The sequence below is a fragment of the Chiloscyllium plagiosum genome, unplaced genomic scaffold (assembly GCF_037043375.1).
Source record: "Chiloscyllium plagiosum isolate Xiang-an unplaced genomic scaffold, Cpla_swu_hap1 HiC_scaffold_32, whole genome shotgun sequence".
Lineage (NCBI taxonomy): Eukaryota > Metazoa > Chordata > Chondrichthyes > Orectolobiformes > Hemiscylliidae > Chiloscyllium > Chiloscyllium plagiosum.
This window is the reverse complement of record NW_028270170.1, coordinates 21,488,828-21,511,450: the sequence shown is the minus strand read 5'-3', so window position 1 is coordinate 21,511,450 and position 22,623 is coordinate 21,488,828. Positions and strand designations below refer to the sequence as shown.

The window sequence follows — 22,623 nt, the reverse complement described above, 5'->3', positions numbered from 1 at the left end:
GTCTTTTGGCACCTCACCTGTGACTATCGATGATGCAAATATTTCAGCAGGAGGCCCAGCAATCACTTCTCTAGCTTCCCACAGAGTTCTCGGATACACCTGATCAGGTCCTGGGGATTTATCCACCTTTACCCGTTTCATGACATCCAGCACTTCCTCCTCTGTAATATGGACATTTTGCAAGATGTCACCATCTATTTTCCTACAGTCTATATCTTCCATATCCTTTCCGCAGTAAATACTGATGCAAAATACTCATTTAGTATTTAGTAATACTCTCCCCTATTTTCTGCGGCCCCACACAAAGTCTGCCCTGCTGATCTTTGAGGGGCCCTGTTCTCTCCCTAGTTACCCTTTTGTCCTTAATGTATTTGTAAAAACCCTTTGGATTCTCCTTAATTCTAATTGGCAAAGCTATCTCATGTTCCCTTTTAGCCCTCCTGATGTCCCTCTTAAGTATACTCTTACTGCCTTCATACTCTTCTAAGGATTCACTCGATCTATCCTGTCTATACCTTACATATGCTTCCTTCTTTTTCTTAACCAAACCCTCAATGTCTTTAGTCATCCAGCATTCCCTATACCCACCAGCCTTTCCTTTCACCCTGACCGGAAGATATTTTGTCTGGATTCTCATTATCTCATTTCTGAAGGCTTCCTATTTTCCAGCCATCCCTTTACCTGCGAATATCTGCCCCTAATCAGCTTTCAAAAATTCTTGCCTAATACTACGAACACCTTCCACCCTGACCTCATTCACCTGGACTATCTCGAACATCTCCCTCCCCTTCCTGGACCTCTCCATTTCCATTTCAGGTGACCGGCTCAACACAGACATATCCTTCAAACCCACCAGCCCCCGCAGCCACCTGGATTACATTTCTGCCCACCCAGCCTCCTGTAAAAATGCTATCTCTTACCCCCAATTCCTCCACCTCCACTGCATCTCTTTCCAGGATGACCAATTCCACCATAGAATATACCAGATGGCCTCCTCCTTCAGGTACTGTAATTTCCCCTCCCACATGCTCAACAATGCCCTCCAATGCATCTCCTCCACTTAGTGCACCTCCATCCTTAAACACCACTCCTCCAATTGCAACAAGGACAGACTCCACTCCAGTCCTCACCTTCCACCCCACTAACCTCTGGATACAATGCATCATCCTCCACCATTTCCACCACCTACAAACGGACACCAGCACCAGGGATATATTTCCCTCTTCACCCCTGTCTGCATTCCACAGAGACCATTCCGTCTGCGACTCCCTTGTTGGGTCCACTTCTCCCCTCCCAGCACCTTCCCCTGCCACCGCAGGAAGTGAAAAACCTGCACCCACACCTCTCCCCTCACCTCCATCCAAGGCCCCAAAGGATCCTTCCACATCTGACAGATTTACCGTACTTCCACATACCTCATCTACTGTTTCCGTTGCTCTCGATGTGGTCTCCTCTACATTACAGAGACAGGACGCCAACTTGCAGAATGTTTCAGAACATCTCTGTAAGATTCACACCAATCAACCCCACCGCCCTGTGGCGGAACACTTCAACTTCTCTTCCCACTTCACCAAGAACATGCAAGTCCTTGGCCTCCTCCACCACCAGACGCTAACCACCCGACGCCTGAAGGAAGAGCGCCTCATCTTCTGCCTTGGAACCCTCCAACCACACTTGATCAATGTTAATTTCACCAGTTTCCTCATTTTCCCGTGTCCTCGCCTTATCGCAGATCCAACCCTCTACCTCGGCACTGCCCTCTTGACTGTTCTACCTGCCCATCTCCCTTCCCACCTATCTGCTCCACCCTCCTCTCCTACCTATCATCACTCCCACCCCCACCTTCATCTATCTATCTCATTCCCAGCTACCTTCCCCCCAGCTCTCCCCTCTTCATTTACCTCTCAGCTCCCTTGGGCCATCCCACCCCCCACCCCCACATTCCTGATGAAGAGGTTATGCTCGAAGCATCAACTCTCCTGCTCCTGGGGTGCTGCCTGACCAGCTGTGCTTTTCCCGCACCACACTTTTCAACTTTGAAAAATATTATAAGAACTTTAGAGCAGGAATTCTCTAAAGAAGTGCAAGGTTATGTAAGAGGAAACACGTGAGCCACAGTGAACTAATCCTATCTAGAATGCATTGCAGAATGAAATGTTAAAGCAGTAATTCATTGTGTCATGTTTTTGATTTTCTTTTAACAAAACAAACCAGTCTCCTAATTGAATTAAGTATTATTTTTATAGCATATGAAATACTGTGATCCACAACACTTTAGAAAGAGGATGGAAAAAACTGTTGAAGTGGTTTATACAAAGTAGAGTAGGGTTGCTTTGGAATGAGAGTGGTGATTTTACAGTGAGCTGCTTGAGTTATATGTGTTTGGAATGGATGATACTGTTGCAACTATTTTCACTCCACTAGTTGGGGATCACTTAATGTGATTGGATGAGCATGGCATAGAATAAGCTCTCATTAGCATGGAATAAACTCAGATTTGTTGCCTCCTATAGGGACGCATGGAAAGCTCTGGGGAACTTGTCAAAAGAAGAAGCCATGATGACTTATGTCGAAGAGATAAAGAAAACAGCACAGGAGGTAGTTTGTGTGTTCTTTATCGGCAATGCCAGAGTGCGCGAAAACACGATTGTTTTATTAACAGACCCCCAACATGTTCTACTTCTTAGAAAAATTCATTCATTCACTTTTTTTAAATTTTAATTTGGTTAATGCATGGCTTACTCTTGCAGCTTCTGATGCAGGAATGTAAATACTGCACAATGTGAGAACCCCTCGAGAGGTAATGTGGGTTGATACCTTGAGGTAGAATATGAGCTTACACTCACTGCTTTGCCACTCGGTTGTAGCTGTGTCTGTGTGGAGTTGACCAAAATCTTCAGTGAGAAGGAGCATTGCAGTAAACTGCCCAGAGTGCTTTCACACCCTCTGGTGGTCTGATGACGATTAATTATATATGTTGTGTCAACTGAGAATTACAGAGATTGAGCAGCAGAGAAAACTACAAGAATCCAAAAGCAACATTGATTTTAGTTCATGAGAAATAAAATTGAGGTCCACCCGTATCATTATGACCCAAGTGCTTTACACTCTGACTTTTTGTTTTAGCTGGAGTCACTAAATGTCTTTGGAGGTAGAGATGACCAAAATTAGATCAGAGGGAACAGTTTTAACGTGATCAAACTGTAATATGAAGTTGATTAACAAATGGATGAGTTAATGTGAGAAAATGTTTTATTTGTTTCAGTGTTCCACATTGTGGTAGATCAGGGTCTGGATTGGCTACTTTTATTCATTGCAAAAATATACTTTATTCATAAAAAATCTTTCTGTACATATGCAGGTACTAAGCAGTTTTGCACAATCTTTGCATATAAAGATAAAACAGACATGGGAATTTACATTCCCTGCAGTTGCATAAAACTGGCATTTCCCACTCGTGCAGGACACTATTACATACATTTGAAACAAAGAGAGGGTCTGAAGCTTGAACAGACCCTGTTAAACTTAGGCAGAAAGACCATAGACGGTGCCCTCTCCCCACTGCCTCTTAATAGGTCCATCAGCACATAGCCCTGTACGTTGAAATGTGCCAGTCTACAACCCTCTGTCAAAGTCAGCTCTCTGTACTTGAAGACCGACAAGGGAGACCGAGGAGCGCCTTTCACTGAGTTGATAGCCCCCCAGCACAATCGATGTTTGTCTTGGCTTCTCTCCCAGGGAATTGACTTTAGAGTGCAGAGTCCCGCACCACAGAGCTGCTCGGGACAAGCCTCAACAAAAACCACTGCATCTCTCTCCAGACCTTCTTTGCAAAGGCACATTCCAGAAGAATGTTATGGACCAGACCAGACCCCTCAAAATATATCCGGAAGATAGCTTAGACCCTGACTTATTCTTCTTTTAAAGGCAAGTGTCAGGTGTTTGGTTCTGGATACAAAACTACCAGATCTGAAGCAAAACACTTTATTCATATGTTGTAGTTAAAATACAAAAAAAAAATTGGTTTAGCTGTAAATCTATTTGACAAGCTAACAGAATAACAGATTATTTTACTACTAAATGATAACTTCCAATATTGTAACATCCCATAAACACCCACTTAAGGAGGCCCTTAAGACTCTCAGTCAGCAGGAGCAGATGACTCTCTGGAGGTCATTGCCTAGGGTCGTTGTCATACAGCAAGCTGCAAGGACCTGCATGCTGTGTTATGAGAGGTCCGAGTTCACACTACTTTCTAAGCCCATTGAATCTCTTCAGTTTATGAACATGACAGGCATTCAAGAGTCTCCGTAGTATTTTGTAAGCGAAATGTTTTCTCTTATCCTAAAAGCCCATTCCTACTGGCAATTTAAATGTTCTTTTCTCATTTTTGAGTCATATAAAACAGTTTAAAAACAGGTACAAAACAGCAGAGAAACAGTTGCTGAAGTGACAAAGTGGGTGACGTTCTGCTGGCTTCTAAAAGCTCTCCTGTGAAATGTGTTCTCACAGGTTATTGATTCGATGTCAGGGACAGAGAATGAGGAGCAGCACTTCCACCTGTTTCATCCACTATATGAAGTTGTTGAAGATATGCCCAGACCTCCATCTTTCTTCCATAAGAAGGTGTCAGGTATGAGCAATGTTAAGGGATGGAAGATATTTCTTTGCTAATGGTTAAATGAGTTGCGATGAAAGAAATTAGTTTGAGTTCAGTTTATTTGGTTAATTTTATTGCAAGAAGGCAATTCCAACACAATTCACTTTCAGCAAAAGCATAAGATCGATCCCTAACCTCTGTTTTCTGGTTTTCATAATCCAGCTATTAGCCACTTATGGGATGTGTCTGCTCAATGATGTGTTTACATGGGAGGCATTGCATAAATCCCCTATTGCGTCACATCGTTCCTATTGTAGCTGTCATGTTAAATGGAACCTGACCTTCCCACAGGTTCTTGTGAATGCAGAATAACTATTTAATATGTCCATTCATCTCCCCTCCCACCCATCCTCATCAACCCTCTTTCAACAGGTGATGGTTCCCTAAATTGGAAGTCAGTGCAGGGTATATGGTGAGAAAGATTACACCTTTATCATGTAAACTAATTACAAGCCTACACAGCAGGAACAGGTCGATCAGTTCAACTGGTCTGCACTGGGGATTAAAATCAAGCAGCTCTTTCCCCACTTTTTAAAAAAAAATTTAAACCTATCAGCATATTCATCTATTCTTTCCTCTCTTGATTGTTTATCTAGCTTCCCAAATAGTGTATTTATACCATTCAACTTACCTCCTCATTGTGACAGCAAATATCCCATTTTATCCATTCCTTAATGGAGGTTTCTCCTGAATTCCCTGCTGGATTTATTGGCAATTATATTTTTTCTGCTGGTCCCTGGTTTTGTTCTTCACCACGTGAAAACATCTTTTGTTCATCAAACGCATCAAATGTTTTGATGATCTTGAAGACCTCATTGTTTTGGAAAAATATCCAGCTTCTTCACCATTTCCCAATGAGGCTACCCATTTAGATCTGGAATAGTCATCCTTCATCTTTTTTTGCACTTATTCCGATGTCTGTGTATCTTCTTTTATAAATGTTAGACAGAACATTGATTGGATAGCACTTGGGAGTACAAAGATTGATTGAACTTCAACATAACTTCTGTTTTTACGTTCTGTAATCGAGAACTGAATCACAATTCTTGCTTTGCTGTCAGCCTGCCTTGAGCTCTGTGATTTCGTACATCACTACATTGCAGAAGGAGGATATTCAGCCCATCTCCGTGCAGCTGTTCTTTGTAAAAGATGTCCACTTTATTTCACAGCCCAGTTTTTGCTCAAGCCTGAAAATTCATAATTTTTAAGTACGTGCCTAATTACCATTTCAAATTTCTTATTGACTCCCCCACCCCCTCCCCGGCCATCTTTCAGGTGGTATGTTCCATTTATGAAGAATGTTGTTCCATTGCTCCTTTAGTTTTTTTTTACCAATTATGTTAACTTTGTGAATTCTGGTCAACAACTCCACTTATTGTAGGTAACAGTCTGACTCCATTTACTCTATCTGAACTCCTCATCATTTTGAATGCAGTCTGCCCTTACATTTCTGTGCTCCTGAGAGAACAATCACAAACTTAACTTTCTCCCCATCTTTGGTAAAGGTGCTGCATGGTGGAGCTAGTTAGTGCAGTTGGCTAGACCACTAGCATTTGAACCATTTAGTGCTTGGTAATGGCCTACTCCAAAACTCTCCGTTTCCCGTATCTGTACAGGTCTGTATCTCCAGATCACTTTTGCTCCTCTCTAACCCAGTTAAACACTTACTTTCCAAGCAGTACATGGCCTCTTTATTCTTTGTGAATTGTCTCTCACTATGGAATAAGTTTGAAGCATTGTGCTTTTTAAAAATTATATTTAGTTTCTTTTTGTCACAGCCAGGATAAGTACACAGGAAGCTGCATAAAGCAACAAAAACAGCCCATCAATCTGCAGATGGAAATCTTGAATGCGAAATGAAAGTATGATTTAAAAGCTTCCTCCTGTTTAGATTTAGAACATAATTGCATGAGGAGTGTCAACAATTGGGAAACAAATGTTAAACGCCACATAGCTACTCATTGTCCGCATCTAAAACACGTCCCCAGTCCACAATGGAGGCTGGAGTTCCAGTTTCCATGTGTTTTGCTAAGTACACTGCTCTCCATACTGGCCATTTAGTATTTAATAGCTCTGTTATGCTTAGGCTAGCCAGCAAATGAGAGGCACAGACACTCACTCTTTTGAATGTGGGTTGGCGTTATCAGCACCAAGTCCCACTCAGAGTCGATACTTATGCACTCCATGCTGCATAGATCAATGAGCAGTTCCACAAGGTATGATTTTATCACTTTATCTGGTTGCATTGGATGTCATTCAGTCCTGATTTTTTTTTTAAAATGTATCAATGTTCATGGAATGTGGTCTTCACTTCCATCCCAAATTGTTCTTTAGAAGACACGGGTGAGCCAGGTGCAATCCTGGGTGTCGGGACACCCACAATACTGTTAGAAAGGGAGTTGTAGATTTTTGACAGGTTAACAATGAAGGAACGTTGACATAATTCCAAGTCTGGCTAGTGTGTGGCTTGCAATTGGTGGTGCTTCTATGCATCTGCTGCCCTTGTCCTTCATTCATGTAGATGAATGTAGAGGTCACTGGTTTGAAATATGCTGTTGGAGATCCCTTGGTGACTTATAGCAGTGCATCACGTGGATGGTATACAATTCTGTCACTGTGTGTCACTGATCAAGAGTGTATGTTGAAGTTGTTAAATATGGTGGCTGATTTCTCCTTGATGGTGTCGAGCTTCTTGAGAGTTGCTGGAGCTGAACCCATCCGGGCAAATGGAGCATATTCCATCACACTCCTGATTTGTGCATTGTAGATGGTTGACAGAGTTTGGAGAGTCAGAGCTAAATGATTCTGCAATTAATGGATCCAATCTAAACTCTACAGTGCTGCCACATCCAATCATAAATGTGGTGGACAATTAAAGATCTAACAGCAAAGGAGGCACCAAAAGTAATCCCATTCTCAAAGATGGGGCAGAGCAGCACATCAGTACAAAAGACAAGGCTAAAGCATTCATCACCATCTTCAGCCATGAATGCTGTGTAGATGATCCATCTTAATCTCTGCCCAAGGTCCCCAGCGCCACAGATGCTAGCCTTTAGCCAGTTCAATTCACTCCTTGTAATATCAAGAAACGACTGAAGGCGATGGATGCTGCCACGACTGTAGGGTTTGATAACATTCTGGCAACAATATTGAAGACTCATATTCCAGTCCTAGCAAGACTGTTCCAGTACAGCTACAGTGCTGACGCATATCTAGCAATGCGGAAGATTGCCCACGTATCTCCCATTCACTGATAGCAGGACAAATTCATGTACCTCCTGTCCACCAAAAGTGGTACTGGGATTTGTACCCGTGTCCCCACAACTTTTGTCTGGACCTCTGGGTTACTAATTCTGTGACATAACCACAACATCAACCTCATGTTGGTTTACGTTGTTCAGTTAGGTGTTCTTGTTTTCTTGTAGTATATCAGCAAAAGGATGTGACATTCTGATTGTTCACTGATAATGAAATCCTTCAGGGTAGCAGATTCTACATAATCACCAGCTCTCACTTCCAGTAAACCTAGCAGATTAATAATGTAATTAAATGGAGCAAAATGTTTGAGTTTTTTCCATTGCATGTACTTTTCATTCAACTTCTGAGTTGGTGAGTCTACATTATAGTAGATTTTTGCATATTAAATAATAATCTGCACACTTTTCAATTCCATTGACTGTATTTTGTGATGAAATGTTGCCTTTGATCTGTAGGTGAAGATACTGAAACTCCCCTGACGTCGACTCCATGTGTTGTAATGAATGGTGTGCTGAGCAACCATGATAGCAACTTGGTATCAGAGGATTTGAATGATGAGGACAAAGGCCTTGTAACAAACAGTAAGAAAATCTTACCTTGTCTGCTGCCAGGAACTAGACAACTGTACATAATCCATGTGGGACCAAAGCTACTGGGGAAAGGCTGAACAAGTTTTAGGACAGACTAAATTGCACACACAACTATACCAGCCAGATCCCTCTATTTTTCCACTACTTTACTTGCTTTCCAGAGTTTCTCCAAAAGAAATCTCTTTGATTATGCCTACAGACTACTCACAAATTGCTTTTCAGTGCTTTTATAATTTGCCCTTTGCTCCTGATCGTGGATAATTCTGCAATGTCTTTCTATACAAGAGATTACTTGAACAATGTAATATTTTCCTTCCTAGTTCTCTTTTCTTTTTTTTCTTCCTTATCTCTTCATCAATGGAGCTAACAATTAATATTCGGATAACATTTGCAAAAATATCTGTTGTCGTTCCCTTTACGTAATGTCTTAGATTTAGTAGCTACTTATTTGGTTCATATGTTGTTTTTGTTCGGATGTCAGGTGCTAAAATACTGCATTTCAAATATCTTGGGTCATATTTTTCCCTCTTTGCCCATCCTAACTAAAACTTAATCAATGGCTTAATGTTGGTAGAGAGTGTGAAAGAATAATTATCCTAGATTCCAGTTTCTATGAAGATTGATATGACACTATGATTCATGAACCCTGGATAAAGAAAGGCCTACTCGTTTTGCTGTTATTATATTCAAGACCCTTTGTGCTGACATTGACACTTGCATCTTATGGCTCTGAGCATCCTTTCTAAACGCTCACTCACTTCAGTGTCGTCTTGGAGGCTGCCAGCCTCTGTCTGCTTCATGTTGCTTTCTTAGTGCACACAGAGTTTCACACTGAGTTACAGTCTGTTGCCTCATGGTTTGGATTGCTTTTTAATGTGAAGGGAGAGGTGCACAACTTATGGCAGTGGGAACATTGAGCAGACAGTCAGTCAGACAGTGGGTAGACATGTCGCTATGCAGCACAGTGCTACATCAGTGTCAGACCTATCACGTGCCAGCAAACACTGTGTATGTGATTTGGGCAAATGGCAATGCGTGAAAGATAAAGTGGAACTGTCTTGAATGGGGTGAACAGGGACTAAAGTCACCCAGTGACGACACCACAATCAGTCAAAGGGCACGTCTGATTACACAGCAGACAGCTAGCCACAGTCACTCCTTGGGCAAACTGTATTCAGCCCAGGGACTATGTGTTGATCATTCAGGACACAGTTGAAACACCAGTCCAGGGGGTGGACAAGTTTTTCCTGCAATGAGACCAAGCGAGGGATTGAGTACAACAGAAGTGGATGCAAAAGCAGTTAGTGGTGATGCTTGAGTGGGAGATGTGTCCTGATTGAATGAATAGGAAGTGCAGAGGGCATGAAGAGTTGGTGTGTGCAGTCCCTTGAAAGGACATGATGCATGCAATACTGTGAAAGGTAGAGCCTTAGTGTGATAAGTTGTGCAGTGGCAGAGTTGGAGTGAGCACTAACTGTGAACGTGAGATTGCAAAGAGAAGATGTCGACATTTAGTCTTATGGAGGGCGGAAGATAGAGTCATAGAGATGTACAGCATGGAAACAGACCCCTCGGTCCAACCCGTCCATGCCGACCAGATATCCCAACCCAATCTAGTCCCACCTGCTAGCGCCCGGTCCATATCCCTCCAAACCCTTCCTATTCATATACCCATCCAAATGCCTCTTAAATGTTGCAATTGTACCAGCCTCCACCACTTCCTCTGGCAGCTCATTCCATACACGTACTACCCTCTGCATGAAAAAGTTGCCCCTTAGGTCTCTTTTATAACTTTCCCCTCTCACCCTAAACCTATGCTCTCTAGTTCTGGACTCCCCGACCCCAGAGAAAAGACTTTGTCTATTTATCCTATCCATGCCCCTCATAATTTTGTAAACCTCTTTAAGGTCACCCCTCAGCCTCCGACGCTCCAGGAATCATTGACTTTATGACACTGTTAGGTGTTCATCTGGAATTGGGACATGGTACTGACCCAGACTGCACTTTCTGTTGGGGGTTGGCTGGGTCTGTCGATGGGGCCTCCTGCTGTTATCAGCAGGAAAAGGGGCCTCTTCATTCCATCCACCAGGATCTCCAGATCGCTATCCTAGAAACACAGAGAGCTGCCTTGCTTTTCCTCTGAAATGTTTTTATGATCAACAACCACATTTTGAGAGGTAGATCCTGGTTTGCAAAACCTGAAGTGGTGTGCAGCTGAGCTTTTAATCAGGAACCGGAAGAGTGTAAGCCAGAAAGTCGCTCCAGTGGTGAGCCCTTCTGCCTCACTCTGTACAAGATTCCACAAGAAAAGCGCCAAGCACTTCAGTTGCTTAATTATTCAGGTGAAAAAGCAGTGGATCATGGGAAAATTTCCTGTGAGCCACCACAGGCTGAACACCAGGAAACTCCCTCACCACCACATGTTAACTGCAAACCGAAAAATTCAACCCAATAAAAAAATGTGGATTTGTTTCCCTTTGCAAATGAATGTGTATAAATATGCAGATTGATGCATTAAACTATAAAATCGTGTTGAAAACAAAATGTTGGAAATCACACTGGGTCAGGCAGCATCCATGATGAAAGGGCAAGTTAACATTTCAAGTCTAGATGACTCTTCAAAGCTCTGATGAAGTAGTAATTTTCTCCTATATGATACTGGGTGAAACACAATCATATAGCCATTTGTTTTTTGTTTAATTTACATACATGACTTTGATACTGACTTGAATAGTTTTATGAATAGATTTTGGATATGAATTTAAACCTGAAGTGAAGTGGAGAAGAAAATCTTTGAATGAAATTGAGGCGGTGAGCAGAAATAATGATAACTAGTGAAGCAGTAAAGCAGTCTCGTATAGTTGAAAGGGGTACCTAGGATTTATAGCTTGGTGCTTTCCTGATGGACTAGTAATCACAGATCCTCAGATACAGCATTATACCCATATCATCAAAGTGCAGCATATAAGAAAATCAACAATTACTTAAGTAACAATTTTTGGATTTTTTTTTTTACTGATGTAAACAGTAATGAGAGAGGCCAGACAAACCAGAAATAATAGGGAAGGACAGAGGTATGAGGCAGCGCAGTGGCTCAGTGGTTAGCACTGCTGCCTCCCAGCACTGGTTTGATTCCAGCCTCGGGCAACTGTCTGTGTGGAGTTTGCACATTCTCCCCTTGTCTGCGTGGGTTTCTTCTGGGTGCTCAGGTTTCTTCCCACAGTCCAAAGACCTGCAGGTTTCGTGGATTGGCCATTCTAAATTGCCCACAGTGTCCAGGAATGTGCAGGCTTGGTGCGTTAGTCATGGAAACTGTAGGGTTATGAGGATTGGATGGGGTCAGGGTCTGGGTGGGATGATTTGGCCATTTTGCATATGCTTTTTAAATAATGGTTGAACTTTCATAGACCTTCAATCCTCTGGTAGCTTGTCTTGTGTCAGTGAGCATTGGAAAATGATCCTCAGAGCATCCATTAATTGTTCCCTTGATCCCCTAAATAGCTTAGGATACAATTCATCTGACCCTAGTGATTTATCTACTTCAAGAAGTTCAGTTCCTTCAGTACTTTCCTTATACTGATTATTTTATCTCCTATTTCACACATTTCCTCTTTAACTAGAATATCTGCCTCATCTCTTTCCTTTGTGAATAGAGACAAAATATTCATTTCGATCCCTGCTGACATTATCTTCATTGATGCATAAGTTATGTGTCTAATGGACCCTTCCCTTTCCTTAGTTAACCTCCTATTCTTCATATACAAATCTTTGGTCGACGCTTTGTTTTTATCACCAATATTTTCTCATATCCTTTCTTTGTTTTTCTGATTTCCTGTTTATTTTACTTCATCCCTATAATTTCAACACAACTTTAGGTTCTCTTCAGTAATAGTTTTTTGTGACCTTCATAAACTTTCATTTTCTGTTTTATCTCACCCTATATGCTCTGGATAACCAGGAAGCTTTATACTTGGCAGTATCACTTTTTGACTTTGTACATGTATCCACTCTCCCAGCATTTCTAATTTCTGAATGCCTTCCACTGAATTCTCACCAATTTTCCTTCCATACCTGTACCTAGTCTACTTTCAGCATATCATTGCTCGACTTTATAAAATCTGTCTTCCCCAATTTCAAACTTTTATTCCTATTCTATCTTTGTCCTTCTCAATAAATCTAACTGTATTCTGGTCCTATATCTCCAAAATAGTCACAAACTGCTACGTCATTCACTGGCCTCCTTTCCTCCAACTAAATCGAGAATTGCATCCCCTCCTTCTCGAGCTAGCTAAGAAAGTTCTCTTTATTGCAGTTCAAGAATTTTGTGCCTTTTATATCCCAGTTGATATTTGGATTGTTGAAGTCCCCGACCGTTATTGCTTTATTGAATTTGCATTCAGAAATTTGCCTACATATTTATTATTCTCTCTCCCTTCCAATGTTCAGGCATCTGGTATTACACTCCTCTCGGCCTTCTAACTTGTATGGCTGCTCCCTTTTTAAATTCTGAGCTCAACCAATATGGCCTCATTTGATGATTAATTTAATGTTTCTTCCCTCTTCACAGCTGTAATACATTCTTTATGCAATAATGCTGCAGCTCCACCTTTTTTATCTTTCTCTCTATCCTGCCTGAAGCTCTATATCCAGGGCTATTGAACTGTCATTTATTTACCCCTGTTTAGGATGTGTTTCTGTCATAGCAGTTGCATCCTGCTATCAAGTGTCACTGTGTTTTCTATTCATTGGCTACATTTACTATTCTTGTACTTACAGATATGCATTTTTAATTCTGCAGATTCATGTGCTGTACACCTTTTGAGCTTTGCTTCATCTGTTCAGAGTCACAAGCCCTCCAGTTCCAATCCCTCTGTCAATCTAATTTAATCCTCACTAGTAAATCACCCTCTGAGGATATTCATGCTGGTCTTATGCAAGTATGGGCCATGCAGATCGAGCGAGTCCCATCTTCCCCAGAACAAGGCATAATGCCTCAGAAATCTGATGCCCTCTTCCTTCATCAACTTTCAGTGTCCACTCAATCGCTCAATTAGCAGAACATTTTGGAAATACATAGAGGGACAGGGAGCATTATAATGATAGTTGCTTATTCCACATATCAATTTAAATATATTCTAACCCCAGTAGCTGGTTCTCCTTCTCTGACTAATTTGTACAAAGTGATTGATTGATTATATCTCAGATCCTCAGGGAAGTCTTCACTGACCCCCAGGGATCTGTGGATCTAGGTTTAAGAACAATTGATAAAGGAGTCCAGTTCAGACAGACCTGAAAGTAAGTAAAGCAATATTAGAAAGAGAAGTGGTTGTATGATTACTGAATATTAACAGAGAAGAGTATTTAGTATTAAAATTAGATGCAGAGGGATGTGATGTTCTGTCTTTAACAGAAGGGTGAATTTGCCCAAGGCCGGTCTGCAAATTGCTGGACCTGATGGGCCCAATGGCCTCCTTATGTGCCATAACTCAGTCTCTGATTCCAAATCATACAGTCTGTGGCATAGCAGTAATGTCACTGGACTACTTATCCAGAGCTCTCGGCTAATGCTGTGGAGGACATGAGTTCAGTTCTCACCACGTCAACTATTTTCTGTAACAGTGACCATAAAACTATTGTCGATTGTTGTCAAAACCTGTCTGATTCACTAGGGAATTTAGGGAAGGAAATTTGCCTTCCTAATCCAGTCTGGCCCACACATGACTCTGGGTCCAAAGTTGACATCACATCCCTCTGATGTAATTGCTGCCTCTACCTCTAATATTTGATACTTTTATAGGTTAAAGGCAGCATTCATTAAAAAAATCTGGGAAGGGAAATGATTTTATAATTATTTTGAGGTCTGCCTGAACTAGGCTGCCAGATCAGTGAACGGCAATAACAAGCCAATCACTTCAAGGGCAGTTAGCGATGGCATAGCCAAAGGCAACCACAGCCCAGCAAAGAATAAAGAAAAAAAATTTGGAAAAGCAATGTGTGATTTAACTGGCAATTAATGTCAAACAGCTTTAATATAACTAACTAAGTTTGGATTTATCTTTTCTTAGAAAAAATAGTTCGATTTCAGGAGAATGAGATCAGCCAAAATGGTGACAATAACAGTGAGGCACATCAGGCCAAAGGCATTTGTTCAGAAAATGGTGATCATCCAGAGCTAGGGATCTCTCAATTGGACACAATAGAGGAAACCATGGAGAGACTGCAAGTTCAGGAAAATCTCTTGAAGCTTCATGACAGTACAGGTATTTGAGATAAGATTGTTTTCATAGCGAAGTGTTTGGACCTGGAATGGACTGCCTGAAACAGCGATGGAAGCAAAATCAACAAAAACGTTCAAAAAGGACTTGGCTAAGTTCCTGGGAATAAAATAGCTGGGTCATGTGGAAAGAGCCTTAACTGGAAAGCTCTTTACTTGGAGTGGGAGCAGGCATGAAGCCAAATGGCTTCCTGCTCTGCATAGCTTTGGGCTGATCTTGATCTTCCAAAAGAGGTGGATTTGGCTCAGGTGAGCAGTTATAAAATTAAGATCACTGAAACTGAATCTTGGCACACTGTAAACCTGCTACGTGTGATTTCAGTGAAGGAAAGACAGAGGGCAGTGCTTATTAAAGCATTTTCAGGAGGCCATGTGCTATCCTTGTAGCAGCAGTTATATCTTTAACCACTATTATTCTGCACTAGGCAGTTGCTAGGCTCTAGTCAGAACTAAAGAACACACAAATTTGTCTGTATCTGCAGCCCAGCAGGGAGATTTTATTGCATAATGTTACACTCTAAGGAAGTTCAAAACTAGTCTGAACAGGCTGATGACTTATCAGTGTCATGTGATTCACCTCTTAAAGGGACACTATCCCAATATAACATAGACCAACTATAATACATAGCCACAGTTAGCTGGATTTCCATTAGCTTGAGAAACCTATCGGGTGGGTTCTCCTTTGAAAGGAGGTGACAAGAGGTGCGTCTAAGAGGTGTAAGTGCTTTTGGAGAAATGCTAGTGTACCAGGTGGAGCATTAGTGTTTCCTGTAAGCCCAGCATGCTTGCTAGTAAAATTCACATCCCCCTACCTACTTTCATCCATGATTCCCAAGGTTGTAATTGTGGCCTCGGTCTCAATTACAAAAAGAGTCCTAAACATTTTGGTGTTGCATTATGATTGATGCATTGTAAGCACTCCAGCCTGAAATGTTTAGGACCACAGCTGGGAGGTGGAAGACATCATAGATCTGAATATTTATCTGAAGTTTAAAACAATGATAAAAATATTGGAAAGTAATCATATAATAATGTTTTACAGGGGTAAATGCTGTATTTTCTTAATTTCAAAACAAGTTGCTTGAGTCACAGTTACTGTGCAAAACACTTTTTAGACAACAGGATGTTATAATCAGTAATACACTATACTTATGGCACTGTAAAGAAACAAAGTCTATTATTTACATCCACCCCCACTCTTGCTGCAAGCGAACGTCACTCTCCCAGGGCCAGTTTTTAATGTGCACTCGATGATCATTAATCCAAACTTAACTGCAAAAGACTAAAAATTGTTCCCCTGCTACTGTCTTGATTAAATTGTGTTTTTATGCTAACTGTATTTCCTGCAATCCTCATGGTATCAGTAAATCATGAAATATTTGAAGGAGGTTTTTTGGCGTTTAAAGCAGTTCGCCATTCTGCAAGGAAACTATTCTAACTAAGGCCCCTATTGTTGTCATGACAAATTCTCTGAAAGTCCGTTCAATTAGAAAATCAAAGGTTCTCTGTGTGAAGATTACATTCAGTTCTTTAGCTGCCCTCACGTTTTCCTTTACAAAATGCCTGTTAAGTTATTAGGGCCTTATGTCCTGAACACTTGAGAGGCTTGGGAAATTATTTGCAGATGTTTGGAGTTTTATTTTGACATCTAAAACTGCATAGCCCAAGAATTCTTGTGGTACGGTGGCAGTGTCTTTGAGCTGGGATGCCTGGGTTCAAGTCCCACCTGCTCCAGAGGTGTGTAGTTACATCTCTGAACAGATTCGCATAGAAAATATAAAATAAGGCTAAAACCACAGCTTGTCATTTTGAAGCCAGTTTTCATGATTTGATTGGAATGGAAATCAGTATGGTCCTGACTGGTGTCTTAACCTTTGAGGAGTTTGACATTCAGAAGCCCTGGTGAAGGACCACAATGTAGAAGGTAAAATGAAATCTAATACATATTATGGGGCATGAAAGCTCAAACTTCACATTTTTGGGCATTTGTTGCTTAATGTCAATTTTAATTTTTGGCACATTTCAACTTCTGACTTTCAGACAATGCTGGCAACAATTACACAGTGGAAATAGCTGATCCGAATCATTGTACAAGCGATTCAGAAAGTGAAGTGTTCTGTGATTCTGTGGAAGAACTGGACCATGAGAGGGTAAGTTTTAAGTGTACATTTTCATCTTTTGTAAGAGCTTAAAATTGAAAATATTTTGAGACTAAAAGAAGACAAATTGATGGTTCAGTAATACCACTCATTGATTGCTAACTTACTGAACCAGGAGTTGGCTCTTACCTGTATGTGCTGATGCGCCCTTAAAATGGAACTGATATTCTTTGTGAGCTCTGTGTTGCAGTATCAGGAATTTGTATATAAAGGTTTATTTTTGTTTGGGGGTATGGTTGTGGATATTGCATATCTTGGATGTGAAGTTTGCACATACTCTAGTAAACAAAAAAAAATTCTGTGTTTTTTTAAAAAAAACCTGCAAGAATGGAAATCAGAAACAAAAACTGAAATTATTGGAAGAACTCAACTGGTCTGACAGCATCGTGGAGAGAAAGCCCAAAGTCAGTGTTTGGGGTCCGATCACCCTTCTGCTATGTTTCCAGGTTTGGTGCTTTGAACAAAGAGGACATTGGAGAGTGTGCCAAGCATGTGCTGGTCATGTATGTTACCAAGTGCTTTACAGCAGTGTCGTACAAGGATACAAAAGAACTTTCTCTCGTTAGTTCATAGAATATGGGAGCTGTTGGCAAGGGCAACATTTATCTCTCCTTCTTAATTGCCTTTTGAGAAGGTAGTGATGAGCTGAGCTGACAACAGAATGTCTAGCAACACCATTTCAGAGAGCAGTTAAAAGTCAACGCTTTTGTTGTGGTTCTGGAGTTACATCCAGGTCAGATCAGGTAAAATAGTAGATAATCTTCCCACAAGGACATTACTGAAATAGCATTACAATAAACTACTAGTTACACAGGATCCATTGACTCTTTTCATACAAGAAAACTGATTTTAAATTCTCCAGCTGCTTTGGTGGGATTTGAATTCATGAATCAAGTATATGCCAGTCCTGCAATAAACCATTATGCCATTCTCTCTAAATTACCTGAATTTCCTGTATCATCAAGATGCAATTTTAACTAGGTAATGAATTCTAATCTTGATAAGGTTATGGCCCTCAGCATTTAAATGTAGTTCAGGAAATGTTAGCAATAGCTGCTCTGAGGAGCTGTTTGCTAACTGCTGAAGCAGAAGAGTTGGTATTTGTTCAGAGACCTGGGTGTAATTACTGTCCCATGTTGTTATTTTTACTGTAGCTCCATTTACCCCCTTCTGTGTATCTTCATAGTGGTCACTAGAGGGAGCAACTTGCTGTGGTTGTGTACAACCTTCAACGAATAAACACACAAAGCCCATTCTTTCTGTATATGCTGCAGATGATGCCCTACCATGAGTGCTGTCCATCCAAAAAATGTCCTGGGGGAAGCAACAAACGGCCAATAAATCTCCCCAATAATACTCTGGAATTCTTCACTTGCCCCTCCAAAATCCTCTTGAATATTAAAACTTTCATTTAAACCGAAAGGATATTAAGAGTAACACCTCTGGTTGGTGAAGCTGCTGCTGAAATTTTCACCTGTGTCTTTGTTACCTTTAGACTTGCCCATTCCAACACACAGCTGCCTCCCCACCCCAACCATTTTCCATGACAGACTTCAGCTGGTTAACCATTTTGCTTTCAACATCCTTCTCCCGCACCAGGTTCGGTTCACCCATCATTGCTGTGCTTGCAATGTAACCCCTAATCCAACAACACCTTAATTTTAAATCATCAATTCTTTGTTTCAAATTGCTCTGCAACCACAACCTCCCCTATGTCTATTGTAAAGGTACACGGCTTTAAGAGGTGTATTTTGTCCTGGTTTTGTTTTTGTGAAGAAGATTTGAGACAGAAATGATGAGCTGTCTGCTCACTGCCAGTAGATTAAACAGCTTGTGAGGCCTTGGGTTATTTTTTTAAAAGTCAGAATAAGAGAAGCAGCCTGACCGAGCTCCCACTGAACCAGGTTTTTGAGGTTTAGCTTTCTGCAGTTGCTGGTGTTTTGAAGATGGATGTGGAAGCTCTTATTCCTCACTCTGTTACAGCTAAAAGCAAGTTCTTGATTGCGGTTATTAACCTGGGCCAGTCGGGAGGCACTAGCTGACCAATATTAATAGGGGATTAATTTTTTTTTAAATTTAACAGGGGATTTATAATCTCCTCAGTTCAGGGCCTGACTCTGAGCTGACTGGCCACAGCTAGCATGTGCAAAAGTTAATAAAGGGTGACTTGGTGATGGGATATTGGCCTCTGTGCAGGGAGGTGGGGGGGAGGGGGAGCGTGGATACTGACAAATGTTGGACTTGCCAACAATGCCTGCATCCCAGAGAGGCTGTGGAATCCACTTCTGAGGTTAGTGGTCAGACAGAAATGGTGTAGATTAGATTGGCTAGTTAGCTGAAGAAAAGGGATCAGGGTTGGTAAGTATGATAATCACTGACTTGAGATGTTATTGCTTAATGCAATATTCAAAAGGTAAGTAGTCCCAAACCATTCTAATCCGAACATGGCCACTTACCATCCTAGTCACAGGTAGACCATTGTGTAGACCAACCCTTTCAAGTGCTGATAAACATGAAAGGAAAGGCAGCTATAAAAAGGCTCTTCAGACTGTCAACAGTCTCCATCCAGAAGGCCAAGAATTTGTCCAGTCAAGGCGTCACTCCAGTTCATTTAATTCTCTGACAAAGCTAAATAAACAAAACTAAAACATCAAAGACAAGAGATTGCTGTGAATTCCTTCCCTGATCCCTGAAGTTAATCAGAGAAGGCTGGTCTAGCAATAATCTTTGTGAATTATTTGTGTCTTCCAGATCTCAGCAATTGAGAGCAGCATGGCTCTTGCAGAGCATTCCCGAGATTCGCAGAACTTACAGGATGTTGGGTCCACGGTAATGCTGTGCAGTGCTAATGTTTCCACTTGTACACCAGATGCTTACCAAAACACATCTGACAATTTCCCTCCAAACCAAGAGACACATGAATGGGCAACTAATGGTGGTGGAGGGATTGCACTGGTCGGAGGAAACAATAAGAAGAAAAAGATAACATTTACAAATCCCTTGTCTGAATGGCTGACTGAGGGGAAAGGTATGTACACATAAAGGGCTGTCCAATTAGCATTTGTGTCTAGATTAGTGTGGTGCTGGAAAAGCACAACAGGTCAGGCAGCATCCAAGGAGCAGGAAAATCGACGTTTCAGGCAAAAGCCCTTCATCAGGAAGGAGGCAGGGAGCATCCAGGGTGGAGAGATAAACGGGAGGGGTGTTGGGGCTGGGGAGAAGGTGGCTAAGAGTACAATAGGTGAATGGAGGTGGGGATGAAGGTGATAGGTCGGAGAGGAGAGTGGAGCGGATAGTTAGGAAGGAAGATTGGCAGGTAGGACAAGCCATGAGGATGGTGCTGAGCTGGCAGGTGGAACTAGGGTAAGGTGGAGGAGGGGAAATAAGGAAACTGGTGACAGGTCACCATCCTCATGACTTGTCCTACCTGCCAATCTTCCTTCCCAACTATCCGCTCCACCCTCCTCTCCGACCTATCACCTTCATCCTCACCTCCATCCACCTATTGTACTCTGAGCTACCTTCTCCCCAGCCCCACCCCCACCCCCCCTCCCATTTATCTCTCCACCCCAGAGGCTCCCTGCCTCATTCCTGATGAAGGGCTTTTGCCCAAAACGTCGATTTTCCTGCTCTTTGGATGCTACCTGACCTGCTGTAGTTTTCCAGCACCACTCTAATCTAGACTCTGATCTCCAGCATCTGCAGTCTTCACTTTCGCCCAATTAGTATTTGTGTTGGACGCAATGAACTGGGACTTGTTAACAATGTGCATTAAAGTGATTTGTAATGATAATTGATGGGATTGATATGAATTTGGATTTGTTGCCGGTACCTGCTCCGTTCACTGGGATCTTTCTCTTTTCAATAGTCTGGTTACCTTTTCCTACACCTGAGCTTGACTCCCACTGCCCTGTACCTGCTGGCTTGGAAACAGGATTGAACTGGATCAGAAGTTATCAACAACTTGCATTTATGAGTCAAAAGGTGTGGTGCTAGAAAAGCACAGCTGGTCAGGCAGCATCTCAGGAGCAGGAGAGTCGACATTTTGAGCTTGAGCTCTTCAGCAGGAATGAAGGGGCTGAGAGATAAATGGGAGATGGGGGGAGTGGAGAGGAGCTGGGGGGAGGGGTGAGCTGGGGCTGGGGGGAAGGTAGCTGGGAATGTGATAGGTAGATGAAGGTGGGGGGGGGGGGGGGGTGATGGTGATAGGTCGGGGTGGAGCGGATAGGTGGAGAGGACGATGGAGAGGTAGAACAGTTCGAAAGGGCGCAGCCGAGTTCGAAGGTTGGATCTGGGATAAAGTGGGGAAGGGGAAATGAGGAAACTGGTGAAATTGACATTGATCCCAAGTGGTTGGAGGGTACCAAGGGGGAAAATGAGGTATTCTTCCTCCAGGCGTCAGGTGGCTAGAGTTTGGCAGTGGAGGAGGCCCAGGACTTGCATGTCCTTGGTGGAGTGGGAGGGGGAGTTGAAGTAGTCAGCCACAGTGCGATGGGGTTGATTGGTGCTTGTGTCCCAGAGATGTTCTCTGAAATGTTCCATAAGTTAGCGTCCTGCCTCCCCAATGCAGAGGAAACCACATCAAGAGCAATGGATACAGTAGATGACATTTGTAGAGGTACAGGTAAATCTCTGTCGGACATGGAAGGATCCTTTGGGGCCTTGGATGGAGGTAAGGGGGGAGGTGTGGGTGCAGGTTTTGCATTTGCTGTGGTGGCGGGGGAGGGTGGGTTGGTAGGTTGGATCTGGGATAAGGTGGGGGGAGGGGAAATGATCAAACTGGTGAAATCGACTGATTCCAGATCGAACCAGACCCTCCAACAATATGGGATAAATGTAAAATTTCACCAGTTTCCTCATTTCCCCTTCCCCACCTTATCCAGATCCAACCGCACTAAACAACCCCACTGCCCTGTGGCCAAACATTTTAACTCCCCCTCTCACTCTGCCAAGGACATGCAAATTCTTGGCCTCCTCCACTACCAAACTCTAGTCACCTGACGCCTGGAGGAAGAACGCCTTATCTTCCACCTTGGGACCCTCCAACTACAGGGCATGTAGATTTCACCAGTTTCCTAATTTTCCCCTCCCTCTACCTTGTCACAGATCCAACCTTCCAACTCGGCATCGCCCTTTTGAACTGCCCTACCTGTTCATCTTCCTTCCCACCTATCCACTCCACCTCCTCTCTGACCTATCACCATCACCCCCCACCCCTCCCCCACACCTTCATCTACCTGTTGCATTCCGAGTTACCTTGCCCCCAAGCTCCCCACTCCATCCCACTTATCTCTCAGACTCTTGGGCCACCCCCTCATTCCTGATGAAGGGCTGATGCTCGAAACATCGACTCTCCTGCTCCCTGGATGCTGCCTGACCGCTGTGCTTTTCCAGCAACACACTCTCTCGACTCTGATCTCCAGCATCTGCAGTCCTCACTTTCTCCTTGCATTTATATGTCACTGTTAATGTAGTAAAATGTCCCAAGGTGCTTTATAGAAGTTTTATCAAATAGAACTTCACACATAAGGAGATATTAGAACAGAAGATTTGTTAAAATGGTTGATTTTATGGATGATCTTAAAGGAGGAAAGAGAAGCAGAAAAGTTTAAGGAATGAATTCTAGAGTTTGGATTTTGGAAGCTGAAGGTATGGCCTTCACATGGTCCACTGTTGACACCA

The 22,623-nt window shown here is 42.3% G+C and overlaps 1 protein-coding gene across 5 annotated transcripts in view; it reads left to right on the top strand.

Moving 5' to 3' along the window:
• acbd4 (acyl-CoA binding domain containing 4) overlaps positions 1-22,623 on the top strand; it is a 118,736-nt gene that overhangs the window by 36,441 nt on the left and 59,672 nt on the right. For all 5 annotated transcript variants that reach the window (XM_043675059.2, XM_087977853.1, XM_043675060.2 and 2 more), the window contains 6 exons: positions 2,514-2,598; positions 4,513-4,633; positions 8,374-8,499; positions 14,574-14,768; positions 16,823-16,932; positions 19,693-19,969. In XM_043675059.2, coding sequence (XP_043530994.1) covers positions 2,514-2,598; positions 4,513-4,633; positions 8,374-8,499; positions 14,574-14,768; positions 16,823-16,932; positions 19,693-19,969 — 914 coding nt within the window. The remainder of the gene's footprint in view (positions 1-2,513; positions 2,599-4,512; positions 4,634-8,373; positions 8,500-14,573; positions 14,769-16,822; positions 16,933-19,692; positions 19,970-22,623) is intronic.